The sequence below is a fragment of the Lithobates pipiens genome, unplaced genomic scaffold (assembly GCF_037356315.1).
Source record: "Lithobates pipiens isolate NorthernLeopardFrog02 unplaced genomic scaffold, aLitPip1_a1.2 Scaffold_8, whole genome shotgun sequence".
In the NCBI taxonomy this organism is placed as follows: Eukaryota; Metazoa; Chordata; class Amphibia; order Anura; family Ranidae; genus Lithobates; species Lithobates pipiens.
The window spans coordinates 260,921,576-260,946,047 of record NW_027507903.1 but is presented as its reverse complement, the minus strand read 5'-3'; the positions used below and the strand labels follow the sequence as shown (position 1 = coordinate 260,946,047).

The window sequence follows — 24,472 nt, the reverse complement described above, 5'->3', positions numbered from 1 at the left end:
TCTAGCTTGTATTGAGCTGGCAGCCATCCACAGTCAGTACCCTCTGAGACCACCAATTGTTATATGAACCTCCATGCATGGACCCCCTTTGACAGAGAGCTACATTTGCCCACTCTTTCCATCCAGCTGACAGCACACATGATCACATGTACTTTTTCTTGAGCTGATAAATGGCACTTCCGCATTTACATGTGATTGGACACAGCCGATCACATGGGTAAAGAGCCGTGTCATCGGCTCTTTACTAAGATCGTGGTTGCACCGTGTCAGATTTGTCTTGCTTCATCATGTCAATATCCATTTTAAAACCAGCTGGGCATGGATGGTGAGCTGATTCAGTGGTTCAATGGGCCACGGACTCCCCCCCCCCCCCCCCAGGCCTAAGGCTGCCAGCCCTCCCTTGCCTGAGCCCGATCCAATCTAGCAATGTTCATGAGCACAGCGGCTCCAGCTGCTGTCTCTCTCCTCATTGGACAGATTAATAGCAGCGGGGGAAAAAACAATTGAAGTGCTGTGCCGATTTACACTAAATAAAATAAAATAATCAAACTAACCATAAAAAAAGAAATTATCAATACATAAGGAACAGTTGAAATATTCGACCAGTTCAATCACATCTATAAGTCCATATCCATTAATCAATTGCAAATAATGACAATGCCGTGAGAGTGTTCATTAGCAAAGATGAGAAAATGGTGTTTATAGAAAGCAAAAAAAGGAATCCAAATAAGGGTCCTGATAAAAACACCACGGTGACTTCACATATGCTTTGTAGAGTGAAGAAACGTGCCCGACCACCAGGACAATAATGCGCTTACCAGATGGCGAAGAGTAATGAGCATATAACTTGACCCATCAGTAGCCTGAAGCATGTATTTATTGACCTTGTAGCACACTGGATCGGAATCTTGCACTGAGATCGGTTTTCAAATGTTCCACAGGGCAATTTCTCCAATAATTTCTCCTCTGCTGCCACTTCCAGCAATGTCTTCTCTCTACTTCCTCCCGAAATTGATTGACTGCTGTCAATCAAAATATGTGACACAGGGGGCGGGGGCCAAGTTCCACTGTGTCAATGGATGCAGCAGCGAGACTGGTAAACGAGCTTGCATGGCTGCCTCATGAAAATTGTCTTTCCGTGGGGGCACCTGATTAAGAGGGGCCTGGAGCACCAGCGGGGGGCCTCAGAATAAGAGTACCATTGCACAGAGCAGGTAAGTATAGACCTGTTTTGTTAAAAAAAATAAAAATAAATGCATGATGGCATTGTAATATTTTTTTTTATTTAAAAAGTACCTTTTTCCGAAATTAAATATACAGCTGTCACATCACCCAGTTTGTTGTCAGCCTGTGTGCAGGGAGACCTAAGCAGGAGCAGGTCTGCTGCTGGCCGCATATATAAAAAAAAAACAGCCTTTTGGAATATAGAGTAAAAATAAATAATATCAATAAACCATTTTAAATTGTCGTTTCTGCCGGTCACAGGCTGTGTCATGCCTCTAGCCTAGTCTCTTAGGTCTCTTAGTATAGGAGGGAGGTGAAGCAACCATAAATCGACATGTTTTTTCCCACCCCCATTGTATTTAGCTGGTTAGAGGTTATGGCGAGGAAGGGAGGGAGTGGGATGCCATTTACCACTGTTTATAAGCCCACATGTGTGACACTATAGTCACATGGGCTGCTCAGATGTCTTGGGAAGAAAATGCTCAGGCTAGAAAATACACTGAAAACTGTGCAGAGTTGCCTCTACAGTTGCAAAATCCCTAGCTGCAATGGGGACATGAGCAGAAGGGGAAGATAGAGAGCAGCAGGATCGACTTTTTTTTCCCCCAGAATACAGAAAATTAACGAGTATGAACAGCATGTAATACAGCATTTATTGATCCTTTTTTACAATGTGGGTTTAATCACTTACCGCCCGCTTTATGCAAAATGATGGCCGCAGGGTGGTTGTATTATGCCGACTGGATCTCATATGATGACCAGCAGGGTAAGCCGCTCGTGCACGCAGCATTGCAATCCATGGTGCGGTGTGTCTATCTGACACACCGCTACTCTGATCTAGGTAAAGAGCCTTTGACGTAGTCTCTTTGCCATGTGATCAGCTGTGTCCAATCAGTGCCACCCATCAGTGGCTTTCATTGCTGCCCATCAGTGCCGCCTATCCATTTTAATTACTAAATGGAGCATGCTTTAGCTTGTATTAAAACATATTCCTCTTGACTTCAGGTAGTGGACATCTTAGCCACAACACATAACTTACCGTAGTAACCCTGCAGCTTCAGGGGATCTGCTTACAAATTTAGAACCTGTACAGCACAGCCCAATCTAACACATACACAATGTTAATCATCATTAAGTGTTCTACAAAAAAGAACTTTGATCGGTTTTTCAGTATTATAAATGACCACAGAAATGTATGTGGACAGATTACCGGTCATTGGCTGAAAAGGCTAAAAAGTCTTCAGCAGACAAACTCTGTTTCCTCCAGACCAGCTGTCTTATATAGATCAACAAATTAAATCTGTACAGTTGTGTGTATAGAACGCTCTACTTCTAATTAATATAAATCAGTTATCTCTTTGTAATTTGGTCTGAAGAGCAATATTACATCCTGCCTGTTTTGTATCATACCGATATAGATAGTATAAACTAATTTCCTTTTTAGATTAAAAATTAATAACCCTGGAAGAATACTGAATGTAGCAGTACAGTTAACCACATAGACCAGAGATCTCTGTGTCTCGCAAAGCACTGTTACATTACCTCTGCTAAACCTTGCCGGGCCCATCGTGGTGTTTTTCTTCTTTTTTTTTTTTTTTCTTTTTTTCTTTTTTTTGTTTTGTTTTTGATTTATAAATTTTATTTTAAGCACTTGACCACTGGGCACTTGAACCCCCTTCCTAACAGACCAATTTTCAGCTTTCGGTGCTCTCACACTTTGAATGACAATTTCTCAGTTATGCAACACTGTACCCATATGAAATGTTTGTACTTTTTTTTTTTTCACACAAATAGAGCTTTCTTTTGGTGGTATTTAATCACCGCTGGGTTTTATATTTTTTGCGCTATAAATCAAAAAAGACAAGAAAATTTTGTAAAAAAAAATAAAAATTATTTTGTTTCTGTTAAAATGTATCGACAGAGTATTGGCAGAGTATTGCCACTGAGCAGCGCTGTGGACACTACACATCCAGTCCAAAGCGCTGCTGCCATCTCTCCCCCTCTACCCTCTCACTGTACTGATCAGAGGAACCGGCGTCATGACGTGACGCCGGTTTGTATACAAGTGATCGCTCCGTCATTTGACTTTTTTTTTTTCTTTTTTTTTTTGCATAATCTGTTATTTAACATATTTTAGTATATACATTGGGTCTATGGTTGGGTGTTGACGGTAAGGGACCATTGTTTTCCATATTTGTATTTATATTGGTTGGTCATCTGTGTTTATTTTAAAAGGAAATTAGGAATATACATATTAATATATCCAAATTAAACTTTTTACTGAATTATTACACCCTCTCTTGCCACTGCCTTTTCTAAAGCTTGGCCATACTCGGAACATCGTCTTGAAAAAAAAATGGTCAGTTCTCTAAAGATCTGTCAAACGTGCATGCGATGACTCCATTAATAGATGTCGCCCAATTATCTACACATTATCGAGTGATAACAGCGTAAACTGTACATTTTTCACCGATCGATTACAAGATCCGGGGTTACATTTTAACATGCGCATGCACTGTAGATTTTTTCAAATGGTTTTTGATCAATTCCACTACTATTGCTTAGAAAATCAATTTAGGCGCCAAAAAATCCGACATGATGGTTTGTTAGTTTTTTTTTTTTGCCATAAAACTTTGCATTTTGATGATCAAATTTAGCCCAGTAACGTTTCGAAAGGCAAAAGATCGAACATACAGAACTCTTCTTCTAACGATTTTCTAATTGGCCAGCTTTAGTGTGAGCTGAGGGATATTTCACTATGATCAGCACCCAAGTAGTTTCCATGTGCAAGAACAGATTGGGCAGCCTTGACATGCCTATAACCTTAAAGTATAACGAAGACCCCTTTCACAATGAGGCAGTTCCAGGAGTTTTTAGCGCTAGAAATGGCGCCTGAAAATCGCCTCCCATTCAATTCAGTGTGACTTTTCAAACTGGAGCGATGCACTTGCAGGACGCTGGGAAAAGTCCTGCAAGCAGCATCTGCGGGGTTTTTTGGGAGCGCTGTATACAGAAGCACTGCAACACACGTGCTTTTAACCCCTTCTTCAGCCGCTAGCAGGGATTAAAAGTGTTAGCAAAAATGTGCCGCTTAAACAGCTCTAAAGCGCAGCAAAAACGCTGCTAAAATGAGGCATGGTCGGCCCCATTGTAGAATGGGGTCTTAAGGCAAAACTTCTTTTGAGTTTTGCAGAGTGCAGGTGGATTAGAACACTGGCGTGTTTTATTGCCATCTCTGCCCTCATTAAGGAGATTCATCCTCCTCTATTTGTCCTGTTTTACCATTATTTAAAAGTAAATGAATATCCCCAAATTTTGTGTTGTCCCCAGAAAAGTAATAGAGGGGAAATCTTCCAATTGAGACACTTGTTTTTTTGGTGACCTCAGTGTCCCAAAGAATTATTTTGATTGCTAAGGATTTACTCTCACTTCCTGTCTGGCTATGAGGCAGGAGGTAAAGGGAAATCTCTGCAGTATGGCACAGATGGCAAATACGATCCAAAAAACGCAAGTGCCACGTCTTTACTGTGATTTTGCTGCAATTTATGCTTTGCGTTTTTTGTTCGTTTTTTTTCTTTATTTTTCTTTTTTCTTTTTTTTTTTTTTTTTTTTGCACTGTATATAGCTGGTTGCTAAGGAGAGGGGCCAGGAAGCCGGTTGCTGCGTCCTTAACAACCGATGAGTAATCAGCTGTCAGATGGCTTCCCGCTCAATGTAAAAAAAATAAAAATTGTGGGGGAAAAAACAGCGTGGAGTCACCCCCATGTCCATACCAGGCCCTTGGGTCTAGTATGGATTTGGAGGGGACCCCTACACACCAGCATTTTTAAAAAAAATGGCGTGGGGGTCCCCCAAAAATCCATACCAGACCCTTATCTGAGCATGCAGCCCGGCAGGTCAGGAAAGGGAGGGGAAGAGCGAGCGCCCCCCTCCTGAACCCTACCAGGCCACATGCCCTCAACATGGGGGATGGTGCTTTGGGGCGGGGTGTCTCTGCGCCCCCCCACCCCAAAGCACCTTGCCCCCTATGTTGATGGAGACAAGGGCCTCTGCCCGACTACCCTTGCCCAGTGGTTGTCGGGTTTTATGGGCAGGGGGTTTATCTGAATCTGGAAGCCCCCCTTAACAAGGGGGGCCCCCCTATGTGAGTGAGTATGACATTCATTGTACCCCTACCCATTCACTAAAAAAAAAAGTACTGTAGTGTTAAGAAATATACAATAGACAGTTTTTGACAAGTCTTTTATTAAAAATCTTCTTCTCAGCTTCTTCCTCCAGTCTTCCTCCATCTTCTCACGCATCTTAATCTGCTAGTCTTCTTCTCCCCCTGCTTCTTCCGCACTTCTTCTGCCTTCTTTGTCCTGTGTTGTTCTTCTGTCGACGACCCTCCACCGATGCTGCTGCTTCCCAGTGATCTGTCGGCGCCGATATCCTGCATTTCTTAAATAACGATGGGGCGTGGCAATCGGATTACTACATCTGGAGGTCATGCCCCCTTGTGACGTCATCGTCCAGGGCATGAAGGAAGAACGCAGAACAAAAGACAGAAGAAGAGCGGAAGAAGCAGGGGGAGAAGGAGAGGACCGGAGGATGATGATGCGGGAGAAGATAGAGGAAGACCGGAGGCAAAAGCAGAGAAGATGATTTTTAATAAGACTTGTCAAAAGCTGTCTACTGTATTTTTTAACACTACACTATATATTTTTTTGTGAATGGGTAGGGGTACAATGTACCCCCATACTCATTCACATGGGGGGTAAAAGGGGGGCTTCCAGTTTCCGATAAGCCCCCTCACCCGCAAACCCCAACAACCACCGGCCAATGGTTGTCAGGAAGAGGCCCTTGTCCCCATCAACATGGGGGCAAGGTGCTTTGGGGTGTGGGTGGCGCAGAGCCCCCCTTGCCCCAAAGCACCCATCCCCCCCATGTTTAGGGCATGCGGCCTGGTATGGCTCAGGAGGGGGGCGCACGCTCGTCCCTCCCTTTTCTGACCTGCCGAGCTGCATGCTCGGAAAAGGGTCTGGTATGTATTTTGGCGGGGGCCCCTACGCCATTTTTTTTTTTTGTTACATTCAGCGGGAAAGCCTGCTGACAACTGATGACTCATTGGTTGTTAAGGACACAGCATCCGGCTTCCCGGTCCCCTCTTTAGCAACCAGCTATATACAGTGTCAAAAAATAAAATAAAAATTGCTGTAAAACCGTGTGTCCAAAAACGCAGCAAGCGCCGCAAAAAAGCACTGCAGAAACGCTCAAAAGCAACATGCATAGATGTGAATCGAGCCTTAGAGGGTGGCTATGTTCGTTCTACATGGTCCTACTGTATGTAGGATCTTGTAGTGTGCATAGAGTTGTGCACATGACTTCAGTTAAAGTGCACTGCATGTTCCAAACAGAAGTCAGGGGGAAAAGGAGAAGGTTTGAGAGCTCCTTGAAATCACAAAAGAAAGCTGGCCATGGCAGGTAGGTGGTGTTGGAATCTGGCACAGAGATCTTACCCTTGGGATTCCAAAGCGATCTAAGGGATTGACGGGTGGCATGACCCTTGGGACTTTTTCCACACTGCTTGTGAGGTATTTTTGACCCCTACCAAGTGTCTTCTAAACAGGTCTCTTCTGTTTCAAGTACAGAAGTTGGCAGGCTGGGTGTTGACAGCCCAATGCTAACCGCAGAGTTCAGGATGCAGGTATTGGGTTTTGTATTGCTTCTGCAAATACACAGGTAAGGTAGGGCAATACCCATGCTGCTGTCTTTCTGCCACCATAGACCTAGGATCACCCCTAGGACCCCCTAGGAAAAACCCCACTTAATCAAGCCTCATTTACCTCATGTCTGTGATCTGCTTCAAGACAACAAAGCAACTGAAATAGTATATTACTTTGATGTGAAGTACTATAATCCTGTTGGATGTTGAGTTTTCTGCGGCAAACGTATTCATCATTATCAACATATCGTATCTGGATACATTTTAAAATAAGGAAACCAAAGCTTGGCATACACAAGAGATGGGCCATAGGTTTTGCGGTATGATGTTCTTGCTGTTGGGCCTTTTGGTCATTTTGTGGTAGTAAAGGAATGCACTATGCATGCCTTTTTAACCAGCCTGGTTAACAAGTTGATAGAGTTATTTGTATGTGAATCTCATTTCTATCAGCGTTGTATTTCTAAATAGACAATGGCTTCCAGACGCTTTGGATTGTACCGTACAAATTAAATCTACTTCTCACAGCAAACTCTGAATACAAAAACTAGAACCATTATTGTGATTCTGATTACACAATTCCCCATAGGTTTGTCTGTTTCCCATCATAGTAATATAGAAATATCTTTGTTAATTAACTAAAGTGCATTGTGTAATCACTTTCACAATATCAGTTTGAAATAACATTGCCCTATGAATCAAAGCAGTGCTACTTGGCATAGTGCTCATTCACAAAAACACATATATTTATCTGTGTATGTGTGGTATTAAGAAACGCTTTGCCACATTTTGTACCTTTCGTTTATTTGTGTATTTGTTCTTAACAGTGGATTGAGAAAGCTGTCCTGGATATTTTTAGCTCTGGTGCTCTTCACGCATGCTGTGAAAACATTCAACAGGAACTGGGACTGGGAATCGGAATATACTTTGTTTATGTCTGCTTTGAAGGTAAAGTATTTCTTTGGAAGCATGCAAGATTTAAATAGCTTCTCTCCTTGAAATTGTGCTAGCACCAACAACTGTCCATTGCATTTTTCTCTGCTAGCAAAATTCACTGTTTACATGTACTAACTATTACTGCGAAGTTAAGATCAGACATGACATTTGTAACTGACGTAAGAAAAAAGGTCAGTTATTTATGAAACATGTATTTTTTTTATTAAGCTGCTTCATGTTTTGGCTAAATTCTTAAATGCTTCTAATTACAGTGAGGAAAAAAAACAGTATTTGATCCCCTGCTGATTTCGTACGTTTGCCCACTGACAAATAATCCGTCTATAATTTTAATGGTAGGTTTATTTTAATAGTGAGAGACAGAATAACAACAAATTATATCCAGAAAAACGCATTTCAATAAATGTATAAATTGATTTGCATTTTAATGAGTAAAAAAAGTATTTCATCCCCCATCAATCTGCAAGTTTTCTGGCTCCAAGGTGTCTTCTATACAGGTAATAAAGCAGAGATTAGGAGCACTTTTTGAGGTATGATTACTAAAGCGCTGATATGAATAAAAATTATAATATGACTAATTATATAAATGAGAAACAACTGCAGCTATTTGAAATGTGTTCTGGCACCACATATAAAACGAAAACAAATAGTGCACTAGATTTCAAATATACAGTTCATAATAAACTCCATTGAATAGGTGACAAATAGTGATTTGGAAAATTTTATATTAAAAGTCCACATGCATAATAATAAACATATGAAGCGCTTGAATGCTGAAAAAACATGAATGAAATCAATCCATGCTCTGTGACAGTCTCTGCAGGGAATCTGTGCTAGATAATCACCACCACCACCTCCGTGTGCAATGCCTGCTCACCTCAAATGAAAACTCCCTTGGGTCTATTGGCACTTTCAATAATAATCCACACAAGGATCAGCTCTATCATACAGCTCTTTCATAAAGAGTTTCAGCTAATGGCTCTAGGATTACCAGGACTTCTCCACTAACAATTGCTTTCTCCAGGTTCAGTTTCTCAAAGCAAATAAAACATAATTTGCACAAGATTGCTTACAAATACTTGCTTTTAATTAGTAAAAAAAAATGCACTCACATTTGCGCAGTAATAAAAACGCATCAAACGATCAGTTTCGCATTGGGACAGCTCTTCTCCACAGTACGCATCCAAGATAACGAGACACCGGAAGTTTTCTCACCGATTCCTCCAGACACTGGGAGAAGCCGATGACAACACTTCCGGTGTCTCATTATCCTGGATGTGTAGTGAGGAGGTGACCTGTCCCAATACGAAACTGATCGTTTGATGCGTTTTTATTTCTGCGCAAATGTGAGTGCATATTTTGTTACTAATTAAAAGCAAGTCTTTTTAAGCAATATTGCGCGATGATGATGTTTTATTTGCTTTGAGAAATTGATCCCGGAGAAAGCAATTGTTTGTGGAGAATTCCTGGTTTATCTGTCAGCACATATTCCCTGCAGAGACTGTGACAGAGCATGGATTGATTTCATTTGTGTTTTCAGCATTCAAGAGCTTCATATGTTTATTGTGCATGTGGACTTTTTATATAATTTTCAAGATCACTATTTGTCACCTGTTCACTGGAGTTTATTATGAACTACGGTATATATTTGAAATGGAGATTAGGAGCACTCTCTTTTAAAAGGGAGTACTCTTAATATCCGCTTGTTACCTGTATTAAAGACACCTGTCCACAGAAGAAATCAATCAATCAGATTCCAATCTCTTCACCATGGCCAAAACCAAAGAGCTGTCCAAGGATGTCAGGGACAAGATTATAGACCTGCACAAGGCTGGAATGGGGGCTACAAGACCATCGCTAAGTAGATGGGTGAGAGGGTGGCAATAGTTGGTGAAATTTATTTGCAAATGGAAGAAATGCAAAATAACTGTCAATCTCCCTTGGTCTGGGGCTCCATGCAAGATCTCTCTTCGTGGAGTTTCAGTGATCATGAGAAAGGGAGAAATCGACCCAGAACTACACACTTGTCAATGATCTCAAAGCAGCTGGGACCAGAGTCCCCAAGAAAACCATTGTTCACACTTTACCCTGTGAAGGACTGAAATCCTGCAACCCCTGCAAGGTCCCCCTGCTCAAGAAAGTACATATATAGGCCCATCTGAAGTTCGCTAATGAACATCTGAATGATTCAGAGGAGAACCAAGTGAAAGTGTTGTGGTGAGATGAGACCAAAATCAAGCTCTTTGGCTTCAACTCAACTCACTGTGTTTGGAGGAGGAGGAATGCTGCCTATGACCCAAGAACTCCATCCCCACTGTCAAAGATGGAGGTGGAAACATTATGCTTTGGGGTTGTTTTTCTGCTAAGGGGACAGGCACAACTTCACACCATCAAAGGGATGGTAGATGAGGCCATGTACCATCAAATCTTGGTTAAAAACCTCCTTCCCTCAGCCAGGCCATTGAAAATGAGTCGTGGATGAGTATTCCAGCATGACTATGACCCAAAACACATGGCCAAGGCAACAAAGGAGTGGCATAAGAAGCACATTAAGGTCCTGGAGTGGCCTAGTCAGTCTCCAGACCTCAATCCCATAGAAAATATGTGGAGGGAGCTGAAAGTCATGTTAGCAAACATCCGCCTCAAAACGCTAATGAATTGGAGTGGATCTGCAAAAAGAAGTAGGACAAATTCCCTCCTGAGATGTGTGCAAACCTGGTGGCCAACTGCAAGAAATGTCTGACCTCTGGTTGCCTACAAGGGTTTTGCCACCAAGTCATGTTTTGCAAAGGCGTCAAATACTTACTTATGAATTGATTTGCATTTTAATGAGTGAAATAACTTTTTTGAAATGTGGTGTTCTGTCTCACACTGTTAAAATAAACCTACCATTAAAATTATAGACTGATCATTTCTTTGTGGGTGGACAAACGTACAAAATCAGCAGGGGATCAAATACATCAGTGTTGGTCTGAGACTGTAAAGCACACCATCCCAAATTGTGTATTTACAGTATATTCAAAGTGTATTATATCCTTTATGGAAATGAAAGTTGATGTATCCGCTCACAGGTAAGCGCCAAATACAGAATGTGTGTTATCCATTGTCTTTTAAAAACCACAGTTTTAATCAACCCAGTAATACATAGTTTACACTTTTATTCCTCTTGAGAGGGAAGAAAAGAAGTGCAGGGACTGTAGATGCGCAAACGGCATTTATCTCAGAAGAAGCAAAAGCTATCAGAAAATGTTTTCATGCTTGTCAAATTGGCCTTTCTCGTTTTTAAATAGGTTAGGCAGGGCTCTGTGCTGTTATTAAAGACACAAAATGGTCACCTCATCTAGTCATAAATGAAACGGGCCATAGATTATGCAATTTTTTTTCCTTCCTGCAACCATGGGTTGCAAGAAAGCAAATTCGCTCGATTTTGTGTTGTGCTGTCCCTCCCGCGGAACTATCCTTGGACTGCTAGTGGATATAGCCTCTGGCAGTAATCGCATGCTGAAAATCTGACATGCTGGTTGTACCCAAGTCTGTCAATTTATCAACTTGGGTACCATGAGCCTGCCCATAGATGGATCAGATCTCGGACCTGTCCCTGCTTAACAGCCTGGGATTCGATCCATCCATGGCTGGCTTTAATCTGTAAAGACTCCTAAATTTTATAAGTCAGCATGGATCTGATGAGTGGTTGTGGGCAACATCTCTTATTTCAAGCCTGTTGATAAAAAAAAGAGCAAGGAAATCACAAGCTCTATATTGCCAAACATACTACAGCCAATAAATGTTGTGCGTCTGGAAATTAAACATGTTACATTATAAATGTATAGAAGCTGATAAGATGCTCATAGGAGGAGAGAGTGGATTGATGGCGAGTTGGACTTGCCAGATTATTTTTTTTCTTTATTTTTGTCACAAGCTGGGGAGGAGACCATTAAAAATGTTAGGTCCATAGGTCCTCTAGCTCTTCTGCTCAGCCTTCTACATAAAGGTGAACCTCCACTTCACCGGCTGTTGATCCTGCTAGGTCTGGTATCTTTCCCCTCAGATATTTCATCCCTTGTGGTTTTTGATATTCCTCAGCCCTGTCCCTCACTTGCGGTAACTCTTGACCTACAAAGTACTGCTCCTTTTCCTGGTAAGAACCTGACCCCTCCGCTTCCTCCAGCAGTCTTGGACCCTGCTAACAGCATTAGTTCTGGAGTTCCTCCTGTTTTTTTTTTGCTGGCGTCTCCATTATGGAATTCTTGGAGTCCTCCCATCTGCCAATCTTATTTAGATGAAAATTGCCAGGTATCTAGCACTGATGGCTTAAATGTAGGTACGAACAGATCGAAATTTGACTGTTATATCAGGAAGCGACCATATTTCTATCTGTGTGTGGCCCTCCATGTTCGATAAATTTTGAACTGAACTTTTGTAAAGTTTTTAGTTGTTCAGTGACTGCAAACCATTTGCTGCAGCGCTGATCAGTGCATTCTGACATTAGAGGAGTCCCCACCGTCAGATGGAGGATTCTGTTTGTTTTTCAGCTGCTGGCTGAACTTAAAGAAAACTAAGTGTGTGTATACTCAGCTTCAGGTCACCATCAAGCCCAGCTGTTCAGCTCATATGCTTGCTAAAGTAGCCCATTACATGTTGCCAATTCTTCCCTATCTGTAGCAGACTTTCCTCTGCTCTCATTTTTAGGATTCATGAGTTTGCAATCTGGATACTGCTTCTATGTTGAGAAGTCTGGTCTCTATGGACCAAAGTGTCCAGAATGCTATTTGCCGGTCTCTGGTGAGGAATGAGATGGTTCCTTCCCCCTGCCTGGAAGAACCCCTCTCACAGCCATATCCTCTTTTTTGACTCTTGAGTTTGGTTCTCCATAATGGACAGTTCTTAAGTTCTCAGGGTTCCTCTGTGGGTTGGCATTTTGACCTGACCTTAGTTGGACAGCACCTGGGTGTTGCAGGGCCTTCACCACTGGGTAGATTTGGGAACCCTTCCTGGGATAGGACAGGCCAGGTGACCTACTTCCTATGCTGGACAGCTCTAGGTGTTTTTCCTAGAGCCAAGGTATGGCCTTTAGGATCAACTCAGCAAATGATCTCTACATTGAAGGGTATAATGCCCCTAATTTTCTGCTTGCATAGATCACTGGAGGGTCTTGTATCCCCCTGGGTGATCAGTAGACAAGACTTGCTTGGACCCTGCTGTAGATTTCAATTTTGGGGTGATAGTTTAATGCTGCTTGAATGTATACCTGTTTGCCTAAAGTTCAGCTTTATTTTTATGTGCAGCGTGTTTATAAAATGTAAAGGAAAATGGAGGTGTTGCCAGCTGCAACAAGTCAGATTTCATCAGTTTTTTTTTTTTTTTTTTATAGTGTAGGTTTAAAAATGAGCACATATTAAAGGGCGTGCCACATCAGTGTTTATTTCTCTTTTGTGTTTATTCATGAGGTTCACTATTTGCATTTAAATGTTTAGCTTAAGTAACATGTTTATATCTGCCTGATTTTAGCTACCTTTGTGCTTCTTTTATCTTTTGTTTTAAAAACATTTCTGTTTATTCTGTTCTTTTCTATTGGATTTCTATATATAGGTAAATAAAAATAATGCAAAGCTTTGGAATAATGTTGGCCATGCACTGGAAAATGAGAAGAGTTATGCAAAAGCCCTCAAGTTTTTTAAGCAAGCCACACATGTGCAACCAGGTAGGGGTTGTGGAATAAAACTGCACTTAAGTCTGTCTTTACACACTTGGCATATTAAACTTGTGTTTTTAACAGACCATGTATAGTTGACATTATAATGCCATTCTGTGTCCTAGATGTGAGTTTTCTCATTGCTACATGTGAACAGCACCTGTACTGGCACTTTTCCATCTGCTTGATACATTTTGCATTGCAGGTTTCATGCTGCGGCTACAGTTTGCTATCGTAGTGCTTTTTTTCCCCCTCTGTCAACTCGAGGATGTTACTGCCCTATTTTGTAGGGTTGGATGCTTCGCAAAGCAAAAGGAGCACAACCCCCATCTAGTAATTTATGACCCTGCACATTTTATATAAGCTCAGTTCAGTTTAGTGTCCTGCAGAGGCAGAATGCCTCTCTCCAGCCCAGCTGAAATAAAACTTAGCTGCTGCCTTACCAATTTCTCTTTTATTAGTGTAGCTGCATTGGCAGATATTACATTTGGATATAAGGTTCTGCAGGCAGAAGTCTTTGAGGGTTACTGAGGCATATTTGTTTATTTTTGGTCTCTTTGTTGTTCCTCGTTTTTGAAGTCTCTTTGTATCAAATGTGTTAAAGAATTGAATCCTGTGCATTCCACTGAATGCTGGGATAAAAAAAACTATTTTTGATTCCACAATACAATCTATATCCTAATCCTACAATACAGGACACAGTGTATGAATATTCTGCCTATGTGTATAGGTGCGTACCTTCATTTAAACACTGGCAAAGCCTCTGGGCGCCTCTCCTTTTAAACGTACCCTACTCTGTGAGTCCTCAATTTTATGATAGTGTCTGCAGTTGAGAATCTTGTCCTTAGTTTACATAATTGTATATATTTTTCTTTATTTTTTTTTTATCTACGGATACTTCAGTCAAATCTTTTTTTTTTCTTCTTATGCCGGCATAGAAGTATTCTTTCTGGACTGGAGCAACTGCAGTAAAACCTTGGGCGCTGCACTTCAACCCTACGCTATGGGGGAAATCTGATGCTTCAGGCACTTTATCCTGCACATACACGTACCATGACATTTGGTGCAATGCAGTGAGTTAGCCGCAGGGTGCAATACAGGTCCAGGGCTGTGGTCAAACACTTTTGAACTCGGTCCCTAAAGTTTGCGTTGGGGGTATGCCCACCATGAATGTCAAAGCCTGGACTTTGTTTAAAGACCAGCTTTGTGGACAGGTAAGACAGGGTCACCTGTAAATAAAATAATTTAGTAATAGGGTCACCTGTTACTGTAAAGAAATGAGCTATGAAAAAGTTTTAAAGTATTGAGGTGAATGCATTCTAAACTGCCACTAAAATTCAACCACTGAGAGCTTAGTCTCAGATGGATGACAAGGGTAACATCCTTTACTGCCAATTCCACTGCAGCCCTTATAAGGTACTCGGGCACTTGTTCTCGCTTTTTCACCGTAGGTAATTGTTACAGGGCAATCTACACCTGCGTTTTCCACGTATTCCTTGTGGACGCGCTTATCTTATTCTCCAAACTCTATTCTGTGAATATCCCACAGGGGAAAAACTTGACTTGTAGCTTAGATGGAGACCAGGTGAAGGGAAGCCAATACAAAATCGCAGGCAAACATTCGTTCTAACGAAGTCCGGCACAACAGTCGACCTCAGAGCAGCAATGTGTCCCTTGCATCGGAGCAAGTCAATTTTAATCCTGGTCTGGACTACTGATTTTAGCTCTATTTTAAGCACGCAAAAAGCAGCCGATTTAACTATAGTACAATTATCTGCATCTATGTCACGTTTTCCCAGACAGATTATGAACTTAGTGATTGTGATTCTCTGCTTTAACGCCGCTCTGGGTTAGTGTGTGGGCAGTGTGAACAGGCCTGCAGCCAGCTCTTGCAGCAATTTTAGTATATCAAACTGCAGCTAACTGGACTAGGACAATGAACAACCAACATGAACCTATATTTCAGGATCGTGCTGTTATGCGGCAATTATATCAATTGCCTTCTGCTCCACTTTCTGTGTAATTGCCTTAAAACCTATTGTGAGACAATCTTCCAGAATTGCTCAAATCTCTATTCACATTATTATTATTATTATTATTATTATTATTATTATTATTATTATTATTATTATTATTATAATGCAGGTTTTATATAGTGCCAACAGTTTGCGCAGTGCTTTACAAAATGAGGGCAGACATTATAGTTACTCCCCGCGCATGGGAGGAGGTGACAAGGGAGCTAGAGAGCAGGAGGTCTTGGGATGACCAAAGAGAGCAGATTGGTTGGTATTTTGGGACTAGGTTAGCGATTTAACTAGGGGCAGAGTTATGGATGGCTTTGTAAATTATTGTTAGTGCTTTAAATTTTATTCGTTTGGTTGAGTGGAAGCCAGTGGAGGGATTGGCAGAGAGGGGTGGAGGACACTGAATGGCTGGTAAGGTTGATGAGTCTGGCAGTGCATTCATTATGAACTGAAGGGGGGATAGTCTATGTAAAGGTAATCCAATGAGGGAGTTGTTGAGGCGAAAGATGACCAGGGAGTGAATTATAGAAGCTTGGTGGTGTCATTAGTTAAAAAAGGGCGTATTTTGGAAATGTTGCGGAGGCTATGGTGGCATGATTTGGACAGGGATTGTATGTGGGCCTGAAAGGACACTTCAGAGTCTAAGGTTACCCCTAGCACCCTGGCATGTGGGGACAGACTGATAGATGTGGTATTGCTCTTGACAGAGAAGTCAGGGGAAGGGGGCATGTGGGGGAGGAAATATTAAGGGCTCTGTTTTAGATGGATTAAGTTTGAGGAAGTGGTTTTACATCCAGGCTGTTATGTCTGTTAGTAGATCACTGATGCGTGAGGAGATTGATGGGGTGAGCTGAGGGGCAGAGAGATAGGTTTGGGTGTCATCAGCATGTAAATGGTAGTGAAAGCCATGGGAGGCTATCAGCTGACCCAGGGAGGATGTGTAGATTGACAATAGTAGAGGTCCAAGGACAGAACCTTGGGGGACCCCAATGGAAAGGTAGTTGGAGAAGAGCAAGTGGAGTTGTGACACTGAAGGTGCGATGAGAGGGGTAAGATTTAAACCAACAGAGAGTGCAGCTATTAGCACATATAGAGATTTTTTATTTATTTACATTTTTTTACTTAAGAACGTTTTATTAAACATTTCCATAAAATACAAAGGTGCTTCTCTTTACAAAGGAAAATCTCTATATTCCCAGTTAGGGGATATGGAGATGCCTGGGCATAGCATTTCAAAGTAGTCCCTTGACATTTTCCACTTTTTGTCATGTTGCAACCAAAACCATGTATTTTATTGAGATTATATGTGATAGACCAACAAAAAGTGGCACATAATTGTGAAGTAAAAGGAAAATCATAAATGGTTTTACAAATTTTTAACCAATATCTGAAAAGTGTGGTGTTCATTTGTATTCAGCCACACATAGTGCTTTTGTTTTTTTAGGCCAAAAAAGTTCAATTTTGGTCTCATCTGACCAGAGCACCTTTTTCCACATGTTTGATATGTCCCCCAAATATTTTGTTGCAGACTGCAAATGGGACTTCTTATGGCTTTCTTTAAATAATTGCTTTCTTCCTGCCACTCTTCCATAAAGGCCAGATTTGTGAAGTGCATGACTAATAGTTGTCCTGTGGACAGATTCTCCCACTTGAGCTGGGGATCTCTGCAGCTCCACCAGAGTTACCATGGGCCTCTTGGCTGTTTCTCTGATTAATGTTCTCCTTGCCCGGCCTGTCCATTTAGGTGGACGGCCATATTTTGGTAGTTTTTCAGGTGTGCCATACTCTTTCCATTTTTGGATAATGGATTGAACAGAGCTCCGTGAGATGTTGGAAGCTTGGGATTTTTAATTTTTATTTTATAACCTAACTCTGCTTTAAACTTCTCCACAACTTTATCCCTAAACTGTCTGATGTGGTCCTTGGCCTTCATGATGCTGTTTGTTCACTAAGGTTCTCTAACAAACCTCTGGGGGCTTCACAGATCAGCTGTATTTATACTGAGATTCAATTGCACACATGTGGACTCTGTTTACTAATTAGGTGACTTCTGAAGGCAGTTGGTTCCACTAAATTTTAGTTAGGGGTATAAAAGTAAAGGGGGCTGAATAAAAATGCACTCCACACTTTTCAGATATTTATTTGTAAAAAGTTTTGAAAAAAAAATATTTTCCTGTCACTTCACAATTATGTGCCACTTTGTTTTGGTCTATCACATAAAATCCCAATAAAATGCATTTACGTTTTTGGTTGTAACGTGACAAAATTTGGAAAATTTCAAGACAATGTATTCTGCTTGTACGGTACAGTACTCCAGGATGTGGTGGTATTTACAGGTAAGTCAAAATTCCTTTTTGCTGCCTCAGCTGATCCCTGCTTCAGGTACAAGGTGCTTCTTTCATTTGTCGGTTTTAGGTTCTATGATCTCGTGTGGGTCTGTTGCTACATATTTGGCTGTTTTTGTTTCACATCCCTCGATTTTATTACTTGGGGGACACCCTATTGCCTAAGAGACAACTCCTGTGTCAGCTTGAAGTTCCCAATGAACTATTAGGGCATTGTTTAGCACTCTAGGTAGGTAATTTAATCTTCCTGTCAGTGTAACTGCTTGCATGTATGAGCAGACAGCTTACCCTGACTGTCTGCAAAAAGATGTACATTTATTTTTTTGTATTCTTTGTACAAAAGTGAACTCATCCTTTAGGTTAATGGGCATTTTGACGTACCTGCAAATTCCATATCTCGTATTATCATACAGGACACAGGTCCCTTCCTACCTCCCCTGTGTTCCCTCTACTGCTTGCTAAGAAACTGTTGAGTCAGAGTAGGTATGATTATATGGGTGTTGGTTCTCGGTAAACCTTTTTCCAGTGTCCGTTAACCTTATGGCAGCAGGATTTAAACCATGGTTTAAGAATCCACTCCTGTTTCCTGTACTATGAGAAATGGAATTGACGTACTAGATTTACGAAGTATGTCAACATTCATATTTTTTATTTTATTTTTCCAAGCTAGAGTCACTTTAACCACCCCTGTCCCTGCTCAAACCGAAAGACAGCTATAGTGTGGACCTATTTTTCCGGGAGGACATCTATGGACGCCCTATAGACCTGCAGGGCGTGCACGGTTCGCTCTATGATCAGCGAGTCTGAGAGATTGCTGATGACAGATCGGAGTAAGGGGTCGATCCCGACCCCTTACCACCGTGATCAGCTGTCAGCCAATGACATCTGATCGTGTGATGTAAACAGGGCCAGTAATCTATGTTTCTTCTCACGTTGGTGGTCGCCAGCAGCTGTGAAAGGGATATCAGTCATGATCGTGGAGAGTCTCTGCAGAGGCTACTGTGTCACCTATCAGTGCCCACAGTGTCCCCTATAAATGTCGCCAATCGGTGCCTCATCACCAGTGCTGCCTATCAATATCACCTTTAAAGTGCCACCTACCAATGCCACTCATCAGTGCCGTCTTATCAGTACATATCATTGTCTCCTTATCTGTGCCCATCATTTCTGTCTTTTTTTGTTTAGCAAAAAATAAAGACCCAAGTGGTGGTTAAATACGACCAAAAAGCTCCATTTGTGTGAAAAAAATTTGACTGCGCTGAAAGCTGAAAATTGGTCTGGGCAGGAGGGGGGTTTAATTGCCCAGTAAGCAAGAGGTTAATATGTATAGAAAATTTATCATAGATCTTAAACTGTTTGACAAGAATATTTGTGAATCTACCAACTGGTATAAAAATAAGCGTACAAATTTAGTATTTCTGAGGATGTAGTAGCAATAGTTAAACTAAATGTATACATTAGCTGTTTTTATCTTGCTAAAACATAAAATATGACCACTTTGATGTCATGTCTTATCAGCCTTATTTCAATTCAGCTACTCAACTCTTGACCTATAAATAAAATATTTGGATGCTTTTCAATGTGTAGCACCCAAAACAAACATACTCTGACTAATGCCATGTCCAAGCCTGTGGTTTGCTTCAAATCTTGAGGTTGCCTGTGAACTGAAGACCCCAAATGATGGATAAACTAAAGTAAAAATATGCTGACATGTTAAATAGAATACAGTTTAAACAATCTTGTCCTTTAAGCAATGCACTGAAAAATAGTCTTCTATACATTTAGACCTATAATCTAATTATTAGGCTTACGACGTTGTTCTTGGCAGAGATTTGTTCTTTGCCTGTGATTTATAATTTAAGCCCAGACCTCTGAACTAATTGTAACTGTTTAAGAAAAGTTATAGTGCCTTTAAATGTGTACATCATTTAATCCTATTAGCTGTAGCCATAAATTCTTTGCAAATCTAAATTATGTGAGTGAGTGAATTGTGTATACTTGTTTAAATTAGGCTTGAACAGAACTATAGCTGCACTTATACAATAGTAAACACAAGATGCACACATGCTATGCAATAATACACACAAGTTGTGTAGCAAAACTGTAGATCGTGACCATGTAAATTGGCAAATATCGCTGCCCGATATACATAGATCTAATTATATAATATGCATAGGAGTTTTAAAACCTTAACATTCTTTGAGAAGATTTATACCTAGTTGCTTTCTTTCAAATGCATATTTAAAAAAAAAAAAAAAAGGTTGAAATGGTTCTAAATTTTTATATATATATATATATATATATATATATATATATATATATATATATATATATATATATATATATATATATATATATAATATTTACACACACACACAGTGCCTTGCGAAAGTATTCGGCCCCCTTGAACTTTTCAACCTTTTGCCACATTTCAGGCTTCAAACATAAAGATATACAATTTTAATTTTTTGTGAAGAATCACCAAGTGGGACACAGTTGTGAAGTTGAACAAAATCTATTGGATAATTTAAACTTTTTTTAGCAAATAAAAAACTGAAAAGTAGTGCGTGCAAAATTATTCGGCCCCTTTACTTTCAGTGCAGCAAACTCACTCCAGAAGTTCAGCGAGGATCTCTGAATGATCCAATGTTGTCCTAAATGACTGATGGTGATAAATAGAATCCACCTGTGTATAACCAAGTCTCTGTATAAATGCACTTGCTCTGTGATAGTCTCAGGGTTCTGTTGAAAGCGCAGAGAGCATCATGAAGACCAAGGAACACACCAGGCAGGTCCGTAATACTGTTGTGGAGAAGTTTAAAGCCGGATTTGGATACAAAAAGATTTCCCAAGCTTTAAACATCCCAAGGAGCACTGTGCAAGCGATCATTTTGAAATGGAAGCAGTATCAGACCACTGCAAATCTACCATGACCTGGCCGTCCCTCTAAACTTTCAGCTCAGACAAGGAGAAGACTGATCAGAGATGCAGCCAAGAGACCCATGATCACTCTGGATGAACTGCAGAGAACTACAGCTGAGGTGGGAGAGTCTGTCCATAGGACAACAATCAGTCGTACACTGCACAAATCTGGCCTTTATGGAAGAGTGGCAAGAAGAAAGCCATTTCTCAAAGATATCCATAAAAAGTCTCGTCTAAATTTTGCCACAAGCCACCTGGGAGACACACCAAACATGTGGAAGAAGGTGCTCTGGTCAGATGAAACCAAAATCGAACTTTTTGCCCACAATGCAAAACAATATGTTTGGCGTAAAAGCAACACAGCTCATCACCCTCAACACACCATCCCCACTGTCAAACATGGTGGTGGCAGAAACATGGTTTGGGCCTGCTTTTCATCAGCAGGGACAGGGAAGATGGTTAAAATTGAGGGGAAGATAGATGCAGCCAAATACAGGACCATTCTGGGTGAAAACCTGTTGGAGTCTGCAAAAGACCTGAAACTGGGACGGAGATTCATCTTCCAACAAGACAATGATCCCAAACATACCGCAAAATCTACAAAGGAATGGTTCACAAATAAACGTATCCAGGTGTTAGAATGGCCAAGTCAAAGTCCAGACCTGAATCCAATCGAGAATCTGTGGAAAGAGCTGAAAACTGCTGTTCACAAACGCTCTCCATCCAACCTCACTAAGCTCGAGCTGTTTTGCAAGGAAGAATGGGCAAGAATTTCAGTCTCTCGATGTGCAAAACTGATAGTGACATACCCCAAGCGACTTGCAGCTGTAATCGCAGCAAAAGGTGGCTCTACAAAGTATTAACGCAAGAGGGGCCGAATAATTTTGCACGCCCCACTTTTCATTTTTTTATTAATTAAAAAAGTTTCAAAAATCCAATAGATCTCTCTCTCTCTCTCTCCCTCTCCCTCTCCCTCTCCCTCTCCCTCTCCCTCTCCCTCTCCCTCTCCCCCTCCCCCTCCCCCTCCCCCTCCCCCTCTCCCTCTCCCTCTCCCTCTCCCTCTCCCTCTCTCTCCCTCTCTCTCCCACAGTCCTAAAGACTAATCGACTATCCCTGACTGAACAACTAGTTTCTACTGAATGGGCCAGCCATTAGGAGACTAGAGGGTAGTGGACTCCCATCCTAAGCACCCAATTGCAGTTAACAGGCATATGAAGGACCTGCATAACAGGACAGAAGTATCATAAGAATGAAAGGGATAACCAAGTCAATCAATGCTGATCAGAATAAATAAGCACCACAAACTGTCTTTAATATATTGCTTGAGAGACCAGCTGAATCTCCTAATAAATTTGACTGGGCACCAGACCACTTTGTGCTGATGATGCCTCTCCTAGAGATTTTTCGCTGTCTCCAAAGCTTTGTCGTGAAATTTTATCTAAGGCTAGACAAAATGAACGTATTACTTTTAATGGAGATACCATCGCTCTTTCAAGATTTATCCCTAGTCGCACTGAGAAACGCGAGGGTGCTGCATCCTCTTTAAAAAAACTGCGGGAGAAAGGAATAGCTTATAGATGGCGATTCCCTTTTTGTGCTAAATGCCTGCAGGCAAAATTTAGCACTGATGTTCAGAGCCGACGGTCAGCTTTCTTGTTATAACCTATGCGACTAAACAGCCACTCAATTGTTGTTGGAAGCAGCGGGAGGGCCGTCTCTCCGTCCCCCCCTGCATGCTGCCACTCCACCCAGGCTCTCTCGTCCCACCAAGAGGCCCGAGCGAACCAACCTGCACGTCCGCCGGCTGGCCAGTGACACGAAAAAAGTTGGAATTGTCTGTGATCGGGTCTATGATCTATTAATCTGGACATGACATCACTTCCAGTTTACTGGAGCCTTAAAGACGCTAGATTAAAAAAAAAATGGCAGTATTCAAATGGCCAAACTTGAAGTTTTTAAGTGCAAAGGATCCCTCCAAAAATAATACCTGACACGCAACTATTGCTGTCACAAGGGATGTTTACATTGCTTGTGATCAAAAAATAAAGGGGACAGTCTAAAAACCATAAAAGGGGGGGGGGGGGATTACAGCGTCCCACCCGTCCGTGCTTGCGCACAGAAGCGAACGCATACATAAGTCACGCCCGCAAATGTAAACCGTGTTTAAACCGCACGTGAGGTATCGCCACGCCATTGGAGGGAGAGCAATAATTCTAGCACTAGACCTCCTCTGTAACTTTTAAACTGGTAACTGTTAAACATTTGCAATATATAGATAAAATATTGCACTGACCACCAGTTTTTTTTTTTCTCTAGCGTCTGTGTATAATACACAGACACACAGTATCTCACAAGTACACCCCTCACATTTTTGTAAATATTTTATTATATCTTTTCATGTGACATCACTGAAGTACACCCCTAAGTGAAAATGTCCAATTTGGGCCCAAAGTGTCAATATTTTGTGTGGCCACCATTATTTTCCAGTACTGCTTTAACCCTCTTGGGCATGGAGTTAACCAGAGCCTCACAGATTTCCACTGGAGTCCTCTTCCACTCCTCCATGACGACATCACGGAGCTGGTGGATGTTAGAGACCTTACGCTCCTCCACCTTCCATTTGAGGATGCCTCATAGATGCTCAATAGGGTTTAGGTCTAGAGGCATGCTTGGCCAGTCCATGACCTTTACCCTGAGCTTCTTTACGAAGACAGTTGTTATCTTGAACATGTGTTTGGGGTCATTATGTTGGAATGCTGCCCTCCGGCCCAGTCTCTGAAAGAAGGGAATCGTGCTCTGCTTCAGTATGTCATAGTACATGTTGGCATTCATGTTTCCCTCAGTGAACTCTAGCTCCCCAGTGCTGGCAGCATTCATGTAGTCCCACTGTAGGCAAAACACACTCGCCTTTGTACTCCTCACCTGGTTGCCACCACACACGCTTGACACCATCTGAACCAAATACGTTTACCTTGGTCTCATCAGACCACAGGTCCTGTTTCTGGTAAAACATGTCCTTAGTCTGCTTGTCTTCAGCAAACTGTTTGCAGGCTTTCTTGTACATTATCTTTGGAAGAAGCTTCCTTCTGGGACAACAGCCATGCAGAAGATTAATTTGATGCAGTGTATGGTCTGTGCATTGACAAGCTGACCCCCCTACCCCTTCAACCTTTGCAGCAATGCTGGCAGCACTCATGCATCTATTTCTCAAAGACAACCTCTGGCTATGACACTGAGAATGTGCACTCCACTTCTTTGGTCGACCATGGCGAGGCCTGTTCTGAGTGGAACTTGTCCGGTTAAACCACTGTAGATTCTTTGGCCACCATGCTGCAGCTCAGTTTTCAGGGTCTTGGCTATCTTCTTATAGCCTAGGCCAACTTTATGTAGAGCAACAATTATATTTTTCAGATCCTCAGTTTTTTGCCATGAGGTGCCATGTTGAACGTCCAGTGACCAGTTTTAGAGAGTGATGACGTCAACTTTAACACACCTGTTCCCCATTCACACCTGAGACCTTGTAACGCTAATGAGTGATGCCAGGGAGTAAAAATGCCTAACTGGGCCTAAATCGGCCATTTTCACTTAGGGGTGTACTCACTTTTGTTAA

The 24,472-nt window shown here is 41.5% G+C and overlaps 1 protein-coding gene across 2 annotated transcripts in view; it reads left to right on the top strand.

Moving 5' to 3' along the window:
* TMTC3 (transmembrane O-mannosyltransferase targeting cadherins 3) overlaps positions 1 to 24,472 on the top strand; it is a 137,555-nt gene that overhangs the window by 63,245 nt on the left and 49,838 nt on the right. For both annotated transcript variants that reach the window (XM_077471383.1, XM_077471384.1), the window contains exons 10-11: positions 7,753 to 7,873; positions 13,469 to 13,580. In XM_077471383.1, the coding sequence (XP_077327509.1) occupies positions 7,753 to 7,873; positions 13,469 to 13,580 (233 nt within the window). The remainder of the gene's footprint in view (positions 1 to 7,752; positions 7,874 to 13,468; positions 13,581 to 24,472) is intronic.